At 37.9% G+C, this 24285-nt stretch overlaps 1 protein-coding gene across 3 annotated transcripts in view; it reads right to left on the bottom strand.

Annotated features, from left to right (window-relative positions):
- Nucleotides 1–24285, bottom strand: part of GRIA4 (glutamate ionotropic receptor AMPA type subunit 4) — a 234368-nt gene that overhangs the window by 96260 nt on the left and 113823 nt on the right. For all 3 annotated transcript variants that reach the window (XM_009643037.2, XM_009643038.2, XM_009643039.2), the window contains exon 4: nt 2947–3131. In XM_009643037.2, the coding sequence (XP_009641332.1) occupies nt 2947–3131 (185 nt within the window). The remainder of the gene's footprint in view (nt 1–2946; nt 3132–24285) is intronic.

Below are 24285 nucleotides of genomic sequence, written 5' to 3'. Positions count from 1 at the left end.
TATATATATATATATATATATGGGCTGCCACTACTGAGAAAAAAAAACCCAACCCTCATGCCCAAAACCCAGTTTATCTCCCTTTGTTAACATAGACTTAAGGGATTTACACTTAGGTGTGAATAAACACCAACACAAGTACAGAAGAGCTCATTTCCTGGGTAAAATTCATCCTGCCCCAATTAGACAGTAGCCAGGTGAATCACTTCCTAGAAGTGCTTGTATGATTGGCCAAGATACAGACAGGTATGCTGCAAGCTAGGTGTTAACTCCTACCCACCAGTCTCCCGGTGCAGTTAGTGGAAAGAAGACTCAATTAGCTTTCAAGCTTGCCCTGTAGAGGTGTCAGCCAAACTCACCATGTCTGATTCAGTCTGTTGAGGCCAGGCACTGCATTTTTATGACTTACCATGCCTGCATTAAGTACCTATTTTAGTCATGCAAAATCCAGACATGTATGAAGTCACAGGAGGTCAAAACCTAATCACATTAAAATCAATATCCATTCAGTTCTGCATGATCTGAACAAAGAGCACAGATTATGTTCCTAAAAAGGAACTGACTATGCAGGTGCCAATCTGGAAGGAAAATGAGTAACAGCTCCTGGAAGCAAATAAAGTGTACACGTGAGATCAGTGATACTAGATGACTTAATTTTGAAACTGAGTGGATACTCAGTAGATACACCTATGCAGGATGGTGGGTGTACTTCATGACTTACGGTAATATAGCACACTTTTTCTAAGTCACATTTGCATGCTGTGTAAAAGAAATCAGGTACATACACAGGCACACATACACAGAGCTGAGATAGAAATTATTTTTCTAATGTATGTTCAAAGACCCTCCAATGGGTGTTCTGTTTTAATACAACATAAGCTGAACTGGGGGAGGATTTCATTATAAGCTGTAGAAAGCATGTGTTAAAATATAATGGCATTCAGATCAAAAAAATGGCCAAATGAATATCTGTAGCAACATGGCATCATCTATTCTTCTCTTGGCAACAGTCATAGAAAAAGTCCTTGCTAAATCAGCCACACTATTAATTCTCAGTTTCCTCTTTATCTTCTGCCAGTGAAAGCAAAATTGATAAATATATATTTCTGTGAGCAATATCTTATACATTTCTGTAATGCAAATGACATTTCATATTTCTGTGACTTCAGTAACAGAGGCATCATGAACTTTTTTCCAACAAATTCTTCAAAATTCTCTAATGCCCTAGCAGAGAAGCAGTGTCGCAGCTCAGGTCCTACCACCAGCAGATGGCATTCATTCCCTGCAATTCCTCCAGTGGCAGCAGCAGCAGCAGCAGGTACTGAACACTGTGCTTGCACCACATCAGTGTAATCATAGAATCATAGAATCATTTAGGTTGGAAAAAACCTTTAAGATCATCAAGTCCAACCATCGACCTAACCCTGCCAAGTCCACCGTGAAACCCTGTCCCTAAGCACCTAATCTATCCTTCTTTTAAATACCTCCAGGGATGGGGACTCGACAACTTTCTTGGGCAGCCCGTTCCAGAGCCTGACAACCCTTTCTGTGAATAAATTTTTCCTAATGTCTAACCTAAACCTGCCCTGGTGCAACTTCAGACCATTTCCCCTCGTCCTATCCCCCGTTACCAGGGAGAAGAGACCAACACCCACCTCACTACAACCTCCTGTCAGGCAGTTGCAGAGGGCGATCAGGTCTCCCCTCAGCCTCCTCTTCTCCAGGCTGAACAACCCCAGTTCCCTCAGCCACTCCTCATCAGACTTGTGCTCCTGACCCCTCACCAGCTTTGTTGCCCTTCTTTGGACATGCTCCAGCAAGGCAATGTCTTTCTTGTAGTGAGGGGCCCAAAACTGAACACAGTATTCGAGGTGTGGCCTCACCAGTGCTGAGTACAGGGGCACGATCACTTTCCTACTCCTGCTGGCCACACTATTCCTGACACAAGCCAGGATGCCATTGGCCTTCTTGGCCACCTGGGCACACTGCTGGCCCATATTCAGCCGGCTGCCAACCAGTACTCCCAGGTCCTTTTCTGCCATGCAGCTTTCCAGCCACAATATGTGGGTAATGTAATATTTGGGATCATGCGAGCAGCAGATAGTTAACCCTAATTTATTTTCCCATCATTTGACAAAATGCTCCTTTCAGAGCATTATTATACTCTTTTCCATCATTTAAGAAAGAGCTCATACAGAAGCACCATATAGAGATAGATTTCCTACGAGAGCAGCAGGATTTTATATTCACTTTACACGCTGGTATAGGTACTGCCCAGTGCAAGCCTGTCTGTCTGGCCCAGTATTTTCTTTAACAGCAGCTTTCCATGAATAACTGATGGAAGAACCTGACCTTCCTTCCCAGTTCAATAGCACCTTTATTCTGCTGTTCTTCATGTTCATAAACACTCTGCTAAGGTAATAAAACTATCAGTTCAAATATATGTAATAATAATTTTAAACCATTTTATGGCTCAAAATACATACGGTGAATGGAAAGTTAATACTGGATTCAAACAAGCTTTTTTTTTCCTCAAACAAAACGGAGCTTTACCACCATGAGGGTACAGACTGAGGGCATCTTGGTAATTAAGCTACACCATGTTGTTCCGCCAGCCCTAAGACCCTGATATGCAAGATATGCTGGGGTGCAGGGCCAAACGCGCAGCTGCCCTGACTGCCGGCACCCTTCGCCCACTGACCTGCTGAGTGGGAGAGGGAGGGGGGGCTCACTGTAATGGCATCCTCACTGTTACGACAAGAATTTTATAGGCAAAGAAAATTGAGCAGGCAAGTGGACATACAAAGATAGCCCCATGAAGAAAAACAAAAAGAAAGAGCAAGCAATCTCATTTCCATTGAGAAAATAAACAAAATGCAATGCACAATGGTATCTCATCTGGAGTTTCAGTACAGTGCTTACAGTGACATTAAAAGCAGGTATTACCTGTTCTAAGAGATTCTGAAGCCTCTCTATTTCACAGTCTATTACAAATTTCTTTTCTTGCCTTCGGTCCAGGTCTTCTAAAAGCCGCCTGTAGCTGGCATCATTAAAATTCTCCACGCAGATGGCACTGACTTGCCAGCTATTTTGTCCTGCTTTTTCCATAATAGCTTGAAGTATTGAATAACCTAAAAGAAAAGGATACAATACGCTAGTAACACAATCATCGCATTTTTTGAATAGGAATTGTCCTTAATCACTACTATGTCTCTTAATATCTGCTCCTGCAGGGAAAGGAATAAGAGACTGTTTGTATCCCTACCTGTGCTGCTAGCCATGATCAGCGCACAGTATGCAATTAATGAAAATGACAAGTGCTGTGATCAGAATCCTTGGAATGATTCTCAGCATTATGGATAATCTTCCTATGATTTATACACACAAAATTTTCCAGTCAAGTGTTCAGTTTCTCAGATTGGTTTTGTACAGGTTTCTATATCCGGGCATTTCATGACACATCAGAGAAAAAATCTGAACCTTCTGATTCACCAGAAGTATTTGTGTACTACAAAAGCAGGGTGTTAGACATTCAAATGTTTTGCTTTTTTTGTTGTTGGGGTTTTTTTGTCAACATTTAATCCACGCAGTTTTTAATGCTTCTTAATAAGAATTAATTTTTTCATCTATTTATACATATATATATATGCCAGTACAGATGTGTGAATAGAAATGATATTGACCTATTTCAGAGATTTCAGAGATCCTATACGGCTTTAATCAACATATGCAAAGTGATTAGAGGTCAATGAATGAAGGGCACCATAGAAGCATTCATTATTGCTACTGGCAGGATTACTGTTCTTTATAATTTTCTATATTTGATGCTCCCTTTGTCACCTTTGAGCCCGTTCACAGCAGGGAAAGGCAGTCCCCTCTGAGGTCCCCACCTGAACCCACAGGGCAGGCTCCCTGCCTGCAGTCTCAGTGCACCCTGGTCCACCAGCCCTTCGTCTCCTTCCCTCTCCTAAATTTTTCTTACTGGGGACGTGCAGAACAGAGGTAGGAGAGGAGCTTGTGACATATCTTAGGACAGCTTGCAAGTCTAGCCTTGACTTGTCTAATCAATTCCTGAAGCAGGAAGCATCTTTTATGTAGAGTAAATGGTGAATTTGTCTACAGGAATGAAGACTGCATACTTCAGATCCAGAGTTAATGTTTAAGAAAGACAAAAAGGACAGATAAATTTGTCAATAACATACTGCTGCAAATGACACAATTCAAAGAAGGTCTCCCTGTCTAGAACACAACACAAAATATTGTGGCTTTTTACTCATTATCTGGCTGATTTTTCTCCACTAGCTTTAAATGAAAGATTTCACCTCTTGAAAACTATCCTTAGTGTTGTGGCCACACAGTGGTGGCTCCTTTCTCTCTCTCTTCAACAAGAAGGTCCCATGCCTGAGTGCAGTGATCCCCAGATGTCGTTTTAATGCACTTCAAGATGCCACTGCATGACAGATTCCCCATAAAAACCACTATGAGACCTTCCCACAGATTGCAAGAGGAATCTTTGTAAGCTACACTTCAGAAAGAGTGCTTCTGAGTGCGTTCTTGCTAACTAATTATCAAAAGACCTACAAAACCACCAAAACCTGAGTTTGCCTCCAGTAAAATAAAAGCAGAAAATAGTCTTATCAGAATATGAAGATTTTAGGACACATGAGAAACTAATTCTCTTGCAAATTTCAGAGTAGCTATTTTTCAACTGGCTCCTATGACATTTGCAGTCCTATTAACTTAAAATCTGAATCTTCTTATCATGATGACACTATGTACCTGCACTCTGAAAGGAACGTTTATTAGTTTTTTCCTCCAATTCAGATCACATATCTAAGATATAAATACAAACATTTATAATGAACACATAAAATGCATAACATTTTATTGTATAAATGAGATTTATTTTATGAAGCAGTATTTTAGCTTAGGAAATGAATGCAAATACTTGATGTATTGAGTATTAAAACATTTCTGTACTCAGCATATATTTTTAACCTGATGACTGTTATTTTTTTCAAAGAACCGTACAGCTTTCCTGTTAATTGCTGCATAATTATTCTGCTTTTCCTGTTGCTATATTCAATCTCCTTTTTGCCCGTAATTATCTCTGCAAATCATGACGAGTTTCTTTCCCAAACATTGTATTTCTTGCTTCATTTCCTATTCATTTCCATATATAGACATACATTAAAACTACTCCAATGTTACAGGGGCTTCTGATTCATTTACACTGTAACTTTGACTTGATCTTTGCTACAAAGGCAGTCAACATTTACTTAATTCAGCTTCCTGACACAAATTAACATTTTCTTTTATTCAGAATGAATGGTGTTTGAAGCAGCAATTGACATCCCCTCATTCCTTTCTTATTTCACTTGGACAACTTTACTAAGATGTGTTTTGATCAAAACGGGAATTTATCCCAGTATAGAGCATGACAAATATCAGACAAACACATAGAAAAGCTTTTCTTCTACCTTGGATCAAGGTTTGACTTGCCACATTTCATTAGCAACTGCCTTCATTTAGGCAATTGGAGCTTCTGTAGCTTCTTGTCAGTAGCTGGCACTCAGATGTGGGTTTTCATGTTAGCCTGTCTTCCACACACAGCATAAGGGAGCTAAATGGTAGCAACTTGATATGGTGCAACATCTCCATCAGAAGAGTTCAGAATCCCTGTGCAGGTAATCAGTGGCAGTCATCTATTCAGTGTGCAGGAACAATTTTTAATATAACAGACTAAGGGTGGAGTTTATGCAGAATTAATAAAGGCATTCACAGGCTCAGTTGGCATAAAAATTAGACATGCTGAGGAGAATGCTTATTTGTCCAAAATAATTGGTTACAGCTAACAGGGAAATTATTTGTAGGCAGTGCTGCAAACATTTTATAAGACAAAAAACCTGGAACTAACATGGGGTAATTCTCAGAAACTGAGTGCTGCTTCTCTATTTAGACAAAATTCTTAAACTTCGGAAAGATGTTTGCCCAAGTAAAGACAGCAGGCATGAATCTTACAGTTGATGTCTAAAAGGCTTTTAATTTCTAGTTATCTGCTGTTTATCCTCAGTTATGCTAGAGACAGATGAATGATTCATTTTCTGGAACACATTCCGTCCCATGCATTGTGGAATATCATTTGTTGCCTGAAAGCAAACTAAAAAACCCCAGGCTAACTCATATCAGCTGAGCTACACAATCAATGTTTTTCAAAACAACATTATTTAAGAAAATGTTTAGGACTATGCCAATAAACAGAAGTAAGGTAAGTTCTCACGAGTCTACATAGTAACTCTTCCCCATCAACTAATTTAATCATCCCAAAGTTTGTTTTGTTTGGTTTTGTTTTTCAATTAACAAGTCTATGAGCAAGGTAAAACCCCAATACAACTGTCTGGAAACATAGATGAAGTCCTTTCCAAACGCAAGGACACGATATGCAAGAATGGCTGCCAACTGCTTTTTGTATGTCATTGCTCAATGTAGATACTACTGACAACTGCTTAAGGACCAGTAATACCAATTCCACCTCAATATACTGGAACCAAGTCAGAGACAAGAAAAGTCTACAAAGATTTTGTTTTCTTGATCCCTTCTCTCCTTGCTTTTCTGTTCTCTAGTTGGGTGGAATTGTGATGATGTAACGTACTGCTATTTTTTTTCCCAAAAGATACCACACAGTTATCATGTTGGGAAAAAAAACAAACCACAAACATGAAAATGAAGAGTTACTCTATTCTTTTCCTGTAAAAGCAGAGCTGGATATGCCCACTGCAGAAAATCTATGTATTGGAATTGATACTACAGCTGAATACCTTACAAAAAAAATCTAAGGTGTTTTTTTTTTTTTTTTATCCCCACTTCCCTCTTTCCACACTCCATAGGCATTTTTCCATTGCAAAATGCATCAGCCACCAAAAAAAAAATGCCAGATGCACACTTGGTCTTGTATCTGTTTATAGAAATTAGTACTTCTTCAGAGAGACTTTGATATCTTCTGGAGGCCAAAGGGTGTAAAACACTTGAGCAATTTTGGTATTTAAGAACACATTGTAAGTGCAGGAGTTTGGGAGTCCGGGATTCCTCCTAGTCACTGCAACGTTGCTGTAACTGGAGCCTATACACCACCCTCCACTCAAGTAGCTGAAATCATGAGTGATCTTTTTGATTTTAAAAGTTAGTGGCCTTTCAGGTTTGTTTTTTTTTATTATTATTATTATTCTGCTGTATCAGCTAGGCTTTCCCCTATTCAATTTCATTTCAGCAGTCAATGACTTAATTTCATTTATTTCCATTTAAATGAAAAGTAAAATCTGATATCTAAATCTCTTCAGTGTGTTCAGAATAAACTAAAGAGATCAGAGGCGCATTTTCTTGACTTATTTTTCTGCTGGAATGCACATGGTTGGCTTGTTTCCTTTTCTTTCTTTCCTTTTTTTTTCCTTTTTCTTCTTGCTTGCTTGCTTTCACCAGAAATATTTCAGTAATCAATTACAGTGTAATAATTAAATTTCAATAACTTTCATCTTCCAGCAGCATTTTCATTCTGGGAAACTGCTTCCCCCGCCCCTCTAAGTGCATGCAATCATTCCTGATGGTCTTGCCAGGAGACAGATAGCAAAGTGGCTGCTTGCTCCAAACAGTAGCACCCCCAGTAATATTTCCTATTTTGGAACTGTTGTGCAGGAAATAACTTACTAATTTTCTATGATGGAAATGTTTGCATATTATTACTGTATTTTACTCTGGCTAGCAGACTAACAATACTGAATCACGCAAGTTAACAGGTTAATATATTTGGAAACAGCATATACAATATATTTCTGTTACAGCCCTGGGAGTAGAAAACATCCCTGACAAATAAGGGTCTTTTCCAAAGATGGGCATCATATACTGCACGTTACTGAAATGCAAATTAATTTTCTTCTCTTTCTGGTCCAATTAATTTTCAACGAGGAATTGATCCCATTCCCAAGATTAGCTATGATCCCAACAGCCACAGACACTGAAATTCTGGTGTTATTTTGTGAAAGCTACTTCCATCTATTGGAATTTGTATTAGTATCAGTAGAAGAAATAAATTTGTTATAAATCCAACACACAGCAGAAGTAAAGAATAAATGATCAAATCATTTGGTATGGATAAGCCAATATATTTGACATTTGGGATTGGATTCATGCCATTTAACTCTAGCTGTCCATAAAGTAGTTGTCTAAGTTAATCATCCAGGCTATCAAAGGAGAGAAATATATCCCATAAAAAGCATTTTTTTTGTCTTAGATATCTATCTCAGAGGTGCTTTTCTCTTTCCCCAATGAATACTGAAGGAGTCTAGACATGAGGCTTACTGAAAATACCTACCATTTATCTAGCCAAATTTTGGCAAGATGAATCTAGACACTACAGTGATGAAAACCACACAAGAAATTTACATTGTGAGTGATGCACTCAAACCCTAACCACAAGACTCAAACTCAACTGTGTTTTAGTTTTCCTCATGATGATTAATACCTTTTTATTAACATATGGTTTTGTTTTAAATTTCTGGTCAGTATACAGCTTCCAGAACTTGAACACAACCAATAAAATTTGTAAGATCTACCATGTAACTTTTGACATATGATAACTCATTTGCACACCTGATTTTCTCTGCATTTGGAGTTGGAGTCAGAACATTCAATAAACTGGTCAATTCAGATGACAGAGTGAAAGCTAGAACTGCAGGTGTGTTCTGAGTCCTTCTTGAGTCTAATTCACAGAAATGACACATAGATTGGAAAATAAGACAGGGAGCTCAAGAAATAATCCCATCTATTCCTCTCTATCCCTCCATCCCCCAAGACAGATAAATTATATTTAAATCATTCCAGACAGATATCTTTCTTTGTCCTTAAAATCTCTAAAGAGGATTCTGTAACTTCCTAGGTAATATATTCATTGCTTAATTATCCTTATCATCAGATGTTTCCCAAAGTCTAGCCTAAGTCTCCCCTGGCACAATTTCAAGCCAGTTATTCTTGTTCTCTCTCTAGTAGACCCAGAGAAGAGTTTGTTCCCTTCTTCTTTAAAGCAATCCTTTACATAACTGAAGACTGCTGTTTCATTTCTTTTCTGTCTGCACTTCTCTTGCTGAAACATGTTTCTTCCAGGTTTTCCTTAACGAACATGTTTAGGTCTAGATTCTGACAATTTTCCTTGCTTTCCTCTTGATATGTTGCAATTGATCCAAGTTTTTCTGGAAGTGCATTGGTGAAAATGTGATATATTTTAAAAATGTATTCCAATGTACACACAGTCCTTTCAATTTTTTATCGTCCACAAGTTTCACAAATGTATTCTATATTTCTTCATCCAAGTCATTAACAAAGATACTGGCAAAAATTGCAAGCACAATGGATCACTACTTAATACCTCCTTATTTGAGAGTGAACCTCATGTACTTCTTTCTGAGTTCAAGTGTGTGACCAGTGTTTTACATATCTTCTAGAAATTTCATCAAGACAAAATTTCTTTACCTTGTTTAGCAAAGTTTCATGAAAACTGTGCAAAAAGTACTACTATTTTTTTCCCAATGTCTACAAAACCTGAAATTTGCTTTATCTCACATGATTTATTCTTGAAAAATCCATGTTTGGGTTTACTTAGCTTTCCAAATTTTATGTACTTTCAAATATATCTGTTATGTTGTAGGTTGTGAATTAAGTCACCTATACTATCAATGATCAGGATAATTTTTATGGAATCATAAAATAGTTTGGGTTGGAAGGGACTTTTAAAGGTAATCTAGTCCAAGCCTCCCTGCAATGAGTAGGGACATCTTCAACTACATCAGGTTGCTCAGAGCCCCATCCAGCCTCACCTTGAATGTTTCCATGGATGGGGCATCTCTGGGCAACCTGTTCCAGTGTTTCACCACACTCATTGTAAAAAATTTCTTCCTTACCTCTAGCCTGAACCTACCCTGTTCTAGTTTAAAACCATTTCCCCTTGTCCTAGCTCAACAGGCCTTAGTAAAAGTCTGTCCCCAATTTTATTACAGATGGTTCTGAAACAAAACTGAGGAAATAATGGATCCAGTTTAACCATCTCCTCTATCGCTATTTCACTTCAAAGATTTCAGAATATTTGATGATAAAGAAAATCACCTTTATCATCCGAGCTTATGTTTCTCGCCTCCCTGAGATCTATGACCTTGAATATTTTCTCAGCGTTGTCAGACATCTCCAAAAAAAGTCCTAGCAGTGGTTTATGGCCAGACTTTCTGTCCTTCTCTCTCTTAATCCTGTAGAGACTGGTACCTGTGCAACTTCATCTGCAGTATTTAATAATCCTTCTTTCCTGAGGAGGACATAAAGCTACAAGCAAATGCTGTCAATATATTGCAACCATGACTTTTTTTAAATAAAAAAAAAATCTTAAGTGGAACAATGGCATGTAGGTTATGTGCTTTCAGTGAGCATAAGGGAGGAGGTTTGGCTTATTCCACAATGCAAATTCATGATCAAAGATTCAGGCTATGTTGGGTCCCATTTACATTACACCCATTCTGCAGCAAGATTTCCCCTTCTTTGCATTTCAGAGTCTGCAACCTTCACATGAAATACACTGTAAAGGTGTCCCATCAAAATGCCAAGTGATAAAGATGAGCAGAAACTTGAGAGGGACTGAAGAAAAGCCCTGGTTTTTAAGGTAGTCTGATAGTTTTGCTCATGCTTTCATAGTTCTCAGATACCATTACCCTCCCCACCTCACTAAATGCCTTCAAAATAATGTCAAAGTCTTATGACAACCATGCATAGCGATTAATACATCCAAGCATACTTACAGATATATGCCAAAAGTACATTTATGTACATTGTTAGCATTTTCTATTTTCTTTGCTTTTATTTATCTATTATTTAGTTATGCCAAAGGGTTCAAGCTCAAACTGGCTCAGGTGAGAAGTCTTTGGCTCCTCTGAAATTTACAAGCAACACTGAAGCCACATTCTTAGCAAATTTTAGCAAATTACTACAGACCTTTGAACACTAAATCAAAAACTGTATGTGATTACACTGTACACAGAACCTCACGAACTATTACCTTAAAAACCCAGCAATTAAACCACTGAGTGGGAAAAAAAAAAAAGAAATAAAAAAAGCAGATGCTAGGCTTACTCTCTGTCAAACCAGTATTTTAAAGTAACTATAGAGGCTACATAGTCTCTCTGAATATCCAGTTATCTGATATATCATCTTGGGTCTATAATTAGGGCTATCATGTATCTGTATTTTAAAAAAAGGAGAGAAAACAGGAAAATGAACTTATTTTGGAAGAAAATACAGCATGTTCAAATATTTAACTTATCTTTTTTCTTTGTTCTTCTATTATTACTATTAATTTGAAAAATATCCAGCTTAGTTGTAAATATTTCTTGCTTTTACACATTATAGCTTAAACTTTTCTTTAGCACAATGCCTTAAATTCAAAATTCTTCATTTCACTGAAACCTATAGTCTGTGAGAGTGATACTAATAAATTATCTTTCTTACACAATATCTTAATTGATGCAAAGCTATTTTCCAGAAATTGCTAGCTTCCCAGCAACTTACCTCTCTAGTCTCATTTTAATAGGATTTTGTTTGCCCTGTGATGGTATATAATTGTACGTACACCTTTGTGTAAACAACATCCAAAAGAACCATGTCAAAGAAAACTAAGACTGCAAACTAAAGCACTCAAGAGCTGGTATATCTTAAAATTAGTAGTACCCTAATGTATTCTAATTAATGTATTATGGTGCTATCTTTAATTGTTTTGTCACATACTATTTTTCCCACAAGGCATCTTCCTCAGTCCATGTCTAAGATACCTGTCCCCTAGGACAGAACTGACTGTGGGTACTAAATGAGGATCTTGATGTCAGAACTTCTGCCTCATTTCTACAGGGATTTGTTAGAAAACTAGTCTTTTACTATAAAATATCTGTCAATCTCTGCCCATCGGCATTAGTGCAGTGTTTCTAATACACATGAGAGAAAAATGCAAGAACAATCTTCAGACTTAAACACAGGCATTCGCCGCTAAGAAGCATTCATTTTAAGAGAGTCACAACCTTAATTCTATCTCTATGCACATGTGGTCATGTCCATATTTATCGGTGGCTACACAGCACATAATTTATAGGACCTTACTCCTTCTATAAGTTCTACTTGCAGACCCCAGGCACATTACTTCTGATTTTAAATTTCAGTTGTGTTAAGATCTTTTTGAAATCTATATTCTCAAGAACGTAACTTTTTCAGAAAAACATTACATGTCCTGGGAAGATAGGCATTAAAATTTGGATGCTATGATTATAATATGGTTATCTTTTGGTTTAAATGATTCTGAAATAAGTTTTACTATTTCTTTTAAACTGACACGCAGACCACAAATTTATTAAAAGTTGATTGCCTCCCCCACAAAGAACTAACGATTGGGAGATGAGCCTAAAGGTCTATGATTTTCTTCCAGTTCCTAAACCAAACTCATTGCTTTTCTGATGTAGACCAGAATTAAGATGTGGTTCTTCCTTTTTGGACAGGAGCAACAATTTGGGAAACATTCAAAGATTTCATAACGTGGCTTTTATTGGAGTGTATTGACATTGAATAATCCTGCACCTCCCAGGCACTTCAGCTGAGGGACTGCAAGTATCACTCTCAACTAAATCCTAAAAACAGCTTAGAATTTGAGTTTCTTAAAAAGAACACAATTTTCCAAGGAAAAAAAAAAGTGAGAAAACATTCTAATAAGTTCTTCTAAATGCTCCAAGACATTACAAGCAAACATGTACATAAAAGTAAATACATATGCATATATTGTAAATACTTTATAACTCTCTGCAAAACAGGATGCAAAGAAATGACAGAAATTTTAAAGGAGGCAAATGAACAAATAGAGATTGTTTCAGCTCCTTCTACCCTTCTTCTCCCTCTTCTCATCACTCCTCTGAAAAGAACTGATGGGGCAAAAGGCACTTAATAACCTTGCCTCACCTGAGTGTCTTCACAAACATTGCCGTCACAGTCATAGATATGCAGAACTGATCTTTTCCAGCAAAGCTGTGAGTAAGACAGCTAATGTAAGATCTAGATACTTGAATAGAGAAACAGGGAAGAGGAAGGTTAGAATGATATGATCTTCATACAGGACACTGGACTACTCCTACATGACTTAAGTCGCTTTCTAGTGTCCACATTTAAAAAATTGATGCTAAAATATTTGACAGGGCTCAAAGAAGCAAATTGTAATGGCCAATATATAAAACACGCCTTGGAGTAAGAGACTTACAGGAGAATTTATCTCAACCGAAAGTTCGATGGCTAAGTCTGAGCTGGTTACTCCAGTCTCCTTCTGCAGGCAGTGGAGGGAAACAGGCACCCTCTGAAGGCAATTCATAAAACTTCTTATCATGTATCATCTCATGTATTTTCAGGGGAGAAGAAATTCCCCCATGTTTAAAATGAAAATTCCCAATACTATTATTTCTCAGAGTTAATGCCATGAATACTATTAATATAGTATTGTGCATATGTAAAAAAGCAGGACGAAAAGCAGCCTGCAATATTAGCACAGCATCTGTTTGCTACTCACATGCCTTTTAATTTAAGTTCTTCTGTTTTGTATCTACATTTTACACATGCAGATACAACTTTTTATTTAAATAGAATTAGAAGTTAGGTTACTTTTATGCTTCTCATGTGGAGGATAGGAAGCTACACGTAGGTTTCCTTTGATTATCCTGGTAGAAGGGATTTGCATACAATTACAGAGACAATTTCAGTTCCTAGCAGGAACAAACACAGGATGAAGTAAGTGCTCACCATATGATTAGACTAATTTATTACGTCCCACTGAGGCAAGCTATATTCCAAGAAGTAATCATAAACTCATGTTCAAAGCTCTGGTAGAATGAATATATTTAACAATTCAAATTAAATTTCAGCTGTAGGAACTGACATTTAGTGGGAAACATGGAAATGGGCAAGATATAATGAAAAGAAAGGTAAAAGAATACAGGCATTAAAAGCTGTGATTGGCCTGTCTGAAACCAGGCCGGGATAGAAAATTGTGATAAAATCCTGGCAAATTTCTCATATTAAATACATGTTGATCTGGACTTTGCTTAGTTTTAACTGACCTTGGCATTAATGTCTGAAAACTAACACAGTGACCAGTCAATAACTGCTCCATAAAAGTTAAGTGCCTGTGACGTTTCATTATACAATGGCACTTGCATTGACCATTTGGAAAGCAAATGGTCTTAAGACCTTTGTTCATTTTAGAGCTGGGTATTTTTCTTCCCCTGAACAGCTGTTTATTCACAGAGAAGCGCACTCTGGTGGCATCCCAAGTCTTAATGAACATGACTGAGTTTTTCTGCACAGCACTGGCCAGAAGAAAAAATGACAAAGGTTTCAAAAAAGTGAAAACAGCACCGAATAAAAATGGACTTTCCTTAAACATTTCCATTTAGGGCACCTCCATGAATAGAAACAAAAGACATGATTTGGTATCTGCATAACTGTTATGCAGAAGAGCAGCGGTAAAAAGACACCCTATCCCTCCACCCAGAAAGCAGGGGACTCTGCACGTGTCACTGGATGCCCCCGGGTCCACTGTGTAATGAACCTTAGGACTGAGAGTGTCCTGGGTGGTTTAGTCTTCATCTCTCCATCTGCAGCTCCACAGCATAAAAACAATGCTAAAATACTCACCAAGGCAGAGAAAGACAGAGAAAATTACTGTGCAGCATGGTACAAAGAATATTTATCAGAGAGGTAGGAAACTTTTACTGCAATCCTTGCTTCAGCAGCTAAATAGTTTATAAAAGAATATCCAAAAAAGCTGCAGAGGATGTGGGAATTGGCTGCAAAAACTTAAGGAGGTGAAGAATAAAAATACAACAGACGGACTTTCTGTATCTGAGAGGAATGAGAAGTGAGAACCCAGTAACTGCTCAATAGATATAAAATACTTTGTAAGTCCTAGAATATATGTTTGGCACTTTATTCTGTAACTTAACTTGAAAATAAAATAGTAAATAGGGCCTGATTTCAGTTTATATTAGTGTAAAACCAGAAAAATCCCACATTCACCAAATTTTTTGAGGTTCCCACTGCTGTACTTGGAAATTAAAATCTATGTCTGAAAAAGATATAGGAGATAATAAACCTTCTAAGTAGACAATATTATTTGATTTATCTTGAATTTTCTTACAAACTGCTGCCTGGAACAATTGTTTCTATGCTTATTGCTCAAAAACTACTGTGAAAAAACTGCTACCCACTAATACTTTTTAATATGTTTTGGCTTCTGTTTCCACTACCATTTTCAATGTGACTGATGAAGTATTATTTCATAATAGAGCATCTTAAACACTATAAATTACCTCAACTGTCTTATTTTCCTCAAGAGATACAATGTAGATTTGAATTTTCCAGTCCGCTTAATGCATTGATGTCCATCTTTTCAACCCAAGGGCTGAAACATTATTCCAAAAAGGTCAGTGGGCCACAATTAGTACTTGAGGGCATTTTCTCTGGAAGCAGAGTGGAAGGGAGCAGACGCCACACCCAGCTCCTTTCCTGGGGATCATTAAGCGTCTCCAGGAGACCAGGCTATAGCTGTAAAATTACATGTAATTCCTTAAGCACATCGTGTTTTGCTCGTGTATTGAAGTTATGCCTACTGGCACCCTGAAGGAACGCTCACAGGGCAGCTTTGGGCTGTGGCTCTGGGCTGGGATGCACACCATATGATCTCCCAAGGTACGAGAGACAGGGTGACCTCATTCCTCTTGCTGAAGTTACCCGCTAGATCAGGTTCAAAATCATTGAGCCAGATCTCAGACTAGTTAGTTACAAATAAGCAAACATCACCATTACAGAAACTGGACATTTGCCTATGTCTCTTATGAGATGGTTTTATGAGAGACAGTTTGCACAGATAAAAGCAGCAGCAGGAGTTTCCCTGCTGAGCTGTTAACAGTGGAGATGGTATGAGGACAACAGTCTCAATATTTACACACTGCAGGACGTTTACACCAAACAGCCTTGTGAGAAGTTGTATGTAGACCTTGCTGCAGTTGGAAGGAGAGCGTGAATTTGCAAAGTGCTCATGTGTGGTGTTTCCCCCCACCGAGACTTCTGTCCTGGGGCCAGGCTGCCTCCGTGGGCCGGAGCTACTCCGAAGCACCATGTTGTAAGTGTCTCCAGAGGTTGTTCGTGACAGGCACAAAAAAGACATTTTTCCTTAGTGCAACAAAGGGGGCATAAAACATCTGTTCATGGAAGAATACTCTACAAGACACCAGTTTTACTTACATTTAGCATTCTATTGATGACGGCATCTTGACTTGTGTATTGCTGAATGAACCCTTAAAAAAATCTTAGTGGTTTAATTTAGGAATGTATTTATGCAAGAAAAAGAGCTGTAATTACTTGGTAGATATTTCTTTAAGGTTTTATCTCTGTCTAAAAGTGTTAATATTCACCACTTGGCTTTCATCTTCATAGTAGTTTAAATGAATAAGCCCTCTTTCAGCGAAAGAGTTTGGTGTAAATTCATTTTTTCATGATTAAAAAGGTTATTCTGACCCTGAGACAACTATTATGAAATATGAGATAGGCCTGTACAATACAGCCTATGATAGAGAATGTGAATAAAATTTTAGGCACCCTGCTAGGAATAATTGTTTGTATTTACATAAATAATGTTGTGCTCAAAGGCCTCGTTGTCCTAGGTACTGTACGAAGTATGTATGCAGAAAAAGTCTCAGAAAAGATGACTTTGGAAACCAAATAGGCTCTGAGGTAGGGCAAGTTGTTTATTCCTACTTTGGTGTCTAATTAGGTGAACAAGACATTTCATAAAGCATTTCATACCTATCAGTCTGAAAGTTAAACAACTTGCTTTCACATGGATAGTCCGCAATTCCTTTAAAAATATGATGATAAAAAATATCCACTATAATACAAATTAGACATATATTTGAACATGTACCTATATTTGTATTGTTCTTTCTATTAATATTTGTTTATTATTTTCAAATACACTTAGGAGTAAATGATTTAACTGATCTACTTGGCATTTTCCTTTCTGTCATTCTTTTGCAACATTACAGATGAGTCACTACATGGTCCATATTCTAAGTTGCATTTTCCTAGAATAAGAATTGGAGAAATACTATAAATACTGCTTCTTTTAGGATTACTTATAAAAAATAGGACAAATCCTGTCACATAACTCATAAAATATTTGTATTGACTTTAGTTGGAACTACTAACAGGAGAAGAAATTGGTCCAATATTTGGAATCTGATGTAATTAAAATTTGAGAGCATTTAATTCCAAAACCTGCTTAATACATTCATTGGATTTTAAGTGTACAACAACTAATTCTGTGCCTGGTGTAAAATGTAATTGACAAAAAATATGTTAAAGTAAAAGCTAACAAAGAACCAGATAGAAAAATGAGACCCCACTATGCAGGTGAAAACTTTACAGCTGGAAGGCAGGCAGGCAGGCAGGCCGGGGACCCTTGTTCATAGGACGAGTACTATGCACTGAAACTGCCGTCCTGTCACAAAGCATATTAAATGTTGCAGGTGAATTTGGATAATAAACATCACAGATAACAGTCCAGACTGGAACTGATGTTTTGTCCTTATGTTAAATCTTGTCTTGATATACTTTTTTCCAGAAATAGTAGACTGAACATTCACCTTTTCTGTGCAATTCTCTCTTGTGTATCTTTCATATACACTCAGTTTCACAACTTCAGGATGGTCACAACACGTATGGTGCAGTTCTGGCACATCAAAAGTAAGGTTTAAAAAGCTACTGCATATGTTTTATGATTATTTCCAAAAGATACGAAGTGACAGATTTTGATTTTTAAATGACATGCCTTATTTGCAAACTGAACACTTAAACCACAACCAAATATGTCTACCATAGGCTGAGCATAGGGTTTTCTCTTTAGAGAAAACATTCTTGACATTCTTGACAGCTCATTGTCAGCATGCCAGCATGTCAATATTAGCTGTTTCCTGGCAGAGATATCCACATGGGTGAAGTGTACGACATATTCGATGGACTGCAATAGCAAAAGCCCTTTTCCACATGGAACCATCTCAGTCACTTAATATCCAAGATAGTCAATATTTGGGTAGGAAAGAAACTTTAAAAAAAAAACCCTTACCAAGCTGACGAACACTACAAAACATTTACCAGGGAGATGTTAGAATTTATTAAGGATAACTTGCAGCAAACTGACATTTCAACATTCAGTTTGAATAGCAACTTTCTTTGTTGGTACAGTAACTTGCTCCAGGCACACTCCAGGCTTGCACGTCGACCGAAACCAACAAGGAATTGAACTTGTGGTCTCATGCCACTCAAAACTGGTACCAGAAAAGGTCTTTATGCTGCAAGACAGTAATACTCAAATCTGAAAGCTACACTGTTCCTTAAATAACTCTTCATATCTTATTGCTCATTCTTACCTAAAAGCCACACTTCTCCATTATGCTGTGTCTTTGGCACTCCAAAGGTTTTCTGTCCTGCAGATTTATTACAACTAAAATTTTACAGAGCCAGCTACAGATATCCTGCCCTGATGCAATTAAGATGTATATTTAAAACGTGGTAAAATACCTAACGTTCCTATGTTAGGAAAGCCCACACCAACACCTGTATCATCCTTGAGAATTTCCATCTACATCCTGGCTCCTGAGAATCTGCTTCTGTTTGGTAACCCTAATAATGGGTTGCGGAAAAAACCAGACATGTCCAAATGCTAGTTCCCATAAATGTGACAGGCCAAATTCCACAATATAACTTGCAGTACAAGCTACATATATTGGATAAACTTATAAGGTATGACTTATAAAGAATGAACTTACAAGGTATTGTCAGTCACTTGGGATACCTGAATACACTTAAAAATTAAATTTTATACTAGATTGGCACTCTGTGGGTTTGCAAAATGTCTGGATTGGCCAACAAAGTGGAAAAGAAAATTTAGCAGGAAACAAGGCATTTGAAAGAGCAGGAGATAAAGTGGGCACATCCTATAAATAAGAATCATGGGATTTCCTGATCTCTCTCCTTTCGCCTTTTCAGGATTTGTAAGCTATCTTCATGCTGGTCTCTCCCTGAATACCAAATCCATGCAGCAGTAGAGCACTTCATTGTATTTACAGGGATTTATAGGCACCTCAGTGAAATTATAGGACTCCAGATACACAGACTTATCATTACATCTGATTATCTGTTTTCTGGTGCTGGTTTTTGTTTGTTTTTTTTTTAAATTTAAATGCTTCTTTTCAACAAAAACCAAAGACTTAAGAAACAAACATAATGTATCCACATCAAAAGGTAAAAAATGTGTGGAAGGTGCCCAATAGATTGGGAAATAACCCTACATTCTATTTCTGTACAATAGGGTTAAAGACACTCAGAATGACATTCAGTGATTTCTTCCTCATTTTTCAGAAAACAGAGTGCCAAGTTACAAGTGCCTAGCCACTCCAAGTCTGAGATTAAGAATTAGCTAAAGCCTGAAGTAATCAAGTTCAAAGATACTGATGATAATCACATAAAAACTGTGACTGTTCCTCATTACGTGGCACAGGTATATTACTTTGGGTTAAAACCTCCTCCAATTCTCTAGAGCATTATTATTGTTGTTCTTGCCCACACTCAAGTACGCTGAATTATGAAAAGGGAATTAAACCTTTTTATGCTATTTAGTCCCACCTCATCTCTAACAATTCAACAGAGAATTTTATCCGGTGCTTTTGCTTGCAATCTGATAAACAGAGAGGGCTTGTTTCTGGCATCAGTAAGCAGCTGGGCCCAATCCTGTGACCCAATCCTTCCTGCATGCCTGCTGCATACTCTCTGTAATTTCCCTGCAAGCAGTTCATTGTACCCCACTCACCATCCAACTAGGATATGTGGATCCTGTGCCTGTGCACGCTGTGGATGAAGAAATGTGAACCTAAAAGCAGATTATTTTTTTTGCATGCATAGCCCCAATGAAACCCAAAGTGCTTACAGTAATCTACCAAGGGAATTCAGTCAATTATATGACAATTCAGGTAAAATACACACTCAGCGAGGTAGAAAATGCTTTTCAAAGGGGCTTTTGCCAATTAACAGTTTATTTTTTTATTCAAGAGACTGGTGCATTTTGCTGGTCGAAACCTCAGGTTTCTTTTTAATACAACAAGTAAACCTAATACCCCAGAGGAACAGTAAGAGAAGAAAAGATCTTCCTGAAAATATTGGTCAGGTGTCAGGGATGGGACAAAATCCAAAGGGAAATGAATTCATTTCCTAAAAGCCCTGTGAAAGACTGGTGTATCTAATAAAGGAGCGGAGTTACTTGACCACAGCAGGCAGAAGAACTCCCCTCCAGACAGTGAGATATAATAAGAAACAGAGGGGCAAACTGTATGAAAGGGTCAGGCGACTCATTTTCAGAAACTTACTTTTTCTTGACAAGTATATAAAATCCTGACAGTTCTTGTTTTTTATCTTCTCAGCAGCCTGATCTTTCTTTTGCCTTAGTGGTCCTTCTAGACAGACAATATTACTGACCCTCAGTTTACAAAATTAAATTCTAGATGTTCATGGAGAATTTGAACAGTATCGCTTTCTATTTATCTTGGACTCTTCTTGGACTATTTAGATAATGGTGATTTTTCCTTAATGGCATTGACATTTGCAAAAGTAAGACAATACAAAGCCTAGGAGTGGGGAAGAAAATTTTGGTAATTGTAAAAGAGCAAAAGTTCTGACTTTGTACTATCAGTAATATGAAATTTATTGATTGCTTATTTATGTTGATCTATACTCTATAGTCTTTTCAAAGCATTCTATAGTATTTATCATTACTATAGGTTTGAAGCTAAAAAGTGGGTATGATCCTCCCCAAATTACCATTATTAATTTACAAATTACCAAACATCTCTGTCCCCTCCCTATCTACATACTGCTGCATATGATATCTTCCCCAAAAGGGTATATATGCTATTTTTAAAAGTTGATACAGAAACACTGTACTAGGAAGCACAACGTATTAGGACAACATACATTTCCTTTTTTAAACACTAAAAGTAAAATTCATTCCCTGACAAAACACCTGCACAAAATCTAACCATAGGACAAGAATCACCAGTTTCTCTTTTAAAAAGACTTCACAGTCTTTTCCCCAGAAAGCTCACTTGGTGGCTGTTCCACAACCTTCTTCCACTTTTGCTTAATAATCTTCTGATTTCCAATATAAATTCACTAACTTTTTTTTGCCATTTCTACAGTGCTTTGCGTCAACGTTGTCCTTTAGCTTAAGAAGTTCCACTTCCTCCATTACTTTTACTCTCCTAACACATTTATGAAAAAGATAATTTTTCATTTAAAGAAGAGCCTTTTTACCCTCCTCTCACGACACAGTCTGTGCATAGTGATGATCATCCTAGCAGATCTTCGTAGAATCCCTCGTTCTTGAAGAGAAGCCACAAGAATTTCCATGGTTAGAAGACTTGTGCACCCCTATGTAGCTTTAAGTTTTTCATATAGCCCATGCTCCAAACAAAAAATCCCTTATTTATCATGATTAGCATTATTTACATAAACACCAACAATCTTCTTTTTTAAAGCACAAACTAATTATTTGTTGTAAGTTTAGGAAGAAATACAAAACTGTTAAAAAGTGTTGGGAAATGCATAAGCTATTTAACAAAACTGAGCATGAAATCTCATGAGATAATCGTATCCTACAGCATCTTGAATTGAGAGTGGCAGCCAAGTAAATTCAGTTCTCTGGAGGTATGATTATCTCATGAGGACTACATTCCCCTGAAACTTTTCTCAGTGCTGTTTGAAAAATCTCTAATATGTAAAACCCCCCTGATACTTAAGAAGAAAGATGAAATATGGAGCTCAGAGAGCAGAACATTAGTTTCCAGTGACTCAATGAACATCGTAAGTTACGCACAGTAGTCTGCCACTCTTTAAAATGTTTAGTAATAATGACAAATGGATAAAAAAATCCATTTTGACAGCATTGTTGGTGGGGGTAGGGCAAGGTGCGACTCATGCATGAGAAATACTTCCATATGCCTGTCAGGTCTTCAGTATTGCTTTTTAAGAAAGCACTACAATACCTACTGTAACCATTAAAGATGACAAACTTGAGTATTTCTGCCCATTGTCCACACCACAGAACTCCAGCTTATTCAGGGACTGAAACTGGTAAAGATTTCATACAGGCTCAGAATAAACCTACTATTGCCAAATAGTTTATTCCTCCATTCATGTTTTGAGAAAAAACAACAAAAGGCATGGAAAGGAGAGTAAAATGTAAAAACAATTCTTCAAATGAGACTTAAAAAGGAAAGTGTGCACATTTGTAAATTAAGAGGTTAATTAAAACAGAGGAAAAATATTTTAATGGGTTTAATGCAAACGACTCCAGTCTTTTTAGCACAGTCCTCTGGGGAAGTTGAGGAATGAAAACAGTCATGCCTATAATACACAGTCTCATTACCAGTATTAATGTGCCCCTTTCTCTGTCTCCCAAATTCTACATGCTCAAAAAGGTAAAAATTACATGGATTTCTGTAAGGTCTTTGATACCCTCCCCCACAACATTCTTGTCTCTAAATTGGAGAGGTACGGATTTGATGGATGAACTGTTATATGGACAAGGAATTGGCTGGATGGCTGCATCCAAAGATTTATAGTCAACGGCTCAATGTCCAAATGGAAACCAGTAATGAGTAGTGTCCCTCAAGGGTCGTATTGGGACCAATACTATTTAATATCTTCACTAATGACATAGGCAGTGGGATTGAGTGCATCTGCAGCAAGATAGCAGATGACACCAAGCTAAGTGGTGCAGTTGATTTGCTAGAGGGATAGGATGCCACCCAGAGGGACCTTGACAGGCTTGAGAAGTGAGCCCATGTAAACCTCATGAAGTTCAAGAAGGCCAAGTGCAAGGTCCTGCACCTGGGGCAGGGCAATCCCAGCATCAATATAGAATGGGGGATTGATGGACTGAGAGCAGCCCTGGGGAGAAGGACTTGGGTATACTGGTGGAGAAAAAATTGGACATGGGCCAACAGTGTGTGGTTGCAGCCCAGAAAGCCAACGGCATCCCGAGATGCATAAGAAGAAGCGTGGACAGCAAGTCAAGGGAGGTGATTCTGCCCTTTAACGGTCTCTGGTGAGACCCCATCTGGAGTGCTGCGTTGAGCTTTGGGGTCCCCAGCACTGGAAATACAGGGACTTGTTGGAGTGGGTCCAGAGGAGGGCCACAAAAATGATCAGAGGGCTGGAACGGAGTCAGAGGCCAAGAGAGTTGTAGTTATTAAGCCTGGACAAGAGAAGACTCGAGGGAAACCTTACTGTGGCCTTTTAATATAAAAGGGGACATATTAGAAAGATAGGGAGAGACTTTTTACCAGGGCCTGTAGTGGCAGAGTAAAGGGCAATGGTTTTAAACTGGAAAATGGTAGATTTAGATTGGACATAAGTAAGAAATTCATTACAATGAGGGTGGTGAGACACTGGAACAAGTTGCCCAGAGAAGTTGTGGATGCCCCATCACTGGAAGTGTTCAAGGCCAGGTTGGATGGGGCTCTGAGCAACCTGACCTAGGAAAGATGTCCCTGCCCGTGGAAGGGCTGTTGGACCAGATGGTCTTTAAAGGTCCCTTCCAACCCAAACCATTCTTTGATTCTATGAAAATGTAAGTGTTTAAATTATAGGCAACAAGAGCCATTAGGGAATAAATAATATTTATTTCTGAAAAGGACCTCCTAGAATGTAAGGACCAAACTCACAAAGTATCAGAAAATCCTATGGAAAACAATGGGAATTATGCTTTTAAGTGCTTCTGCAGACCTGTTCTTTCAGGCTGACCAAAATCAGCCACACATTTTTCCTAAGGGTAAGCAGTTTTTGTGGAAAGACAGTTTGGGGGAATTACATAAAAAATGTCTTCAACTTCCATCTCCTAGGGCATCCCAGATCCTTGTCTGTGTGTTCCACGCTTCCATTCATCAGCATTCAGAAGTGCTGATGAATTTAAAGCTAGATATTTCTTTATGGGTAGAGTACACACGGGACCTTGGCCTTTAGCCCATCTCTGGTACCATTAAGAAAAATTTTGTGCATATTTGTTGTTGTCACAGTCACAGAATCATAGAATAATTTTGGCTAGAAGGGACCTCTGGAGGCCAT

The sequence above is a fragment of the Egretta garzetta genome, unplaced genomic scaffold (assembly GCF_000687185.1).
Source record: "Egretta garzetta isolate BGI_Z169 unplaced genomic scaffold, ASM68718v1 scaffold217, whole genome shotgun sequence".
Taxonomy (NCBI): Eukaryota; Metazoa; Chordata; class Aves; order Pelecaniformes; family Ardeidae; genus Egretta; species Egretta garzetta.
This window is presented reverse-complemented; position numbering and strand designations above follow the sequence as displayed.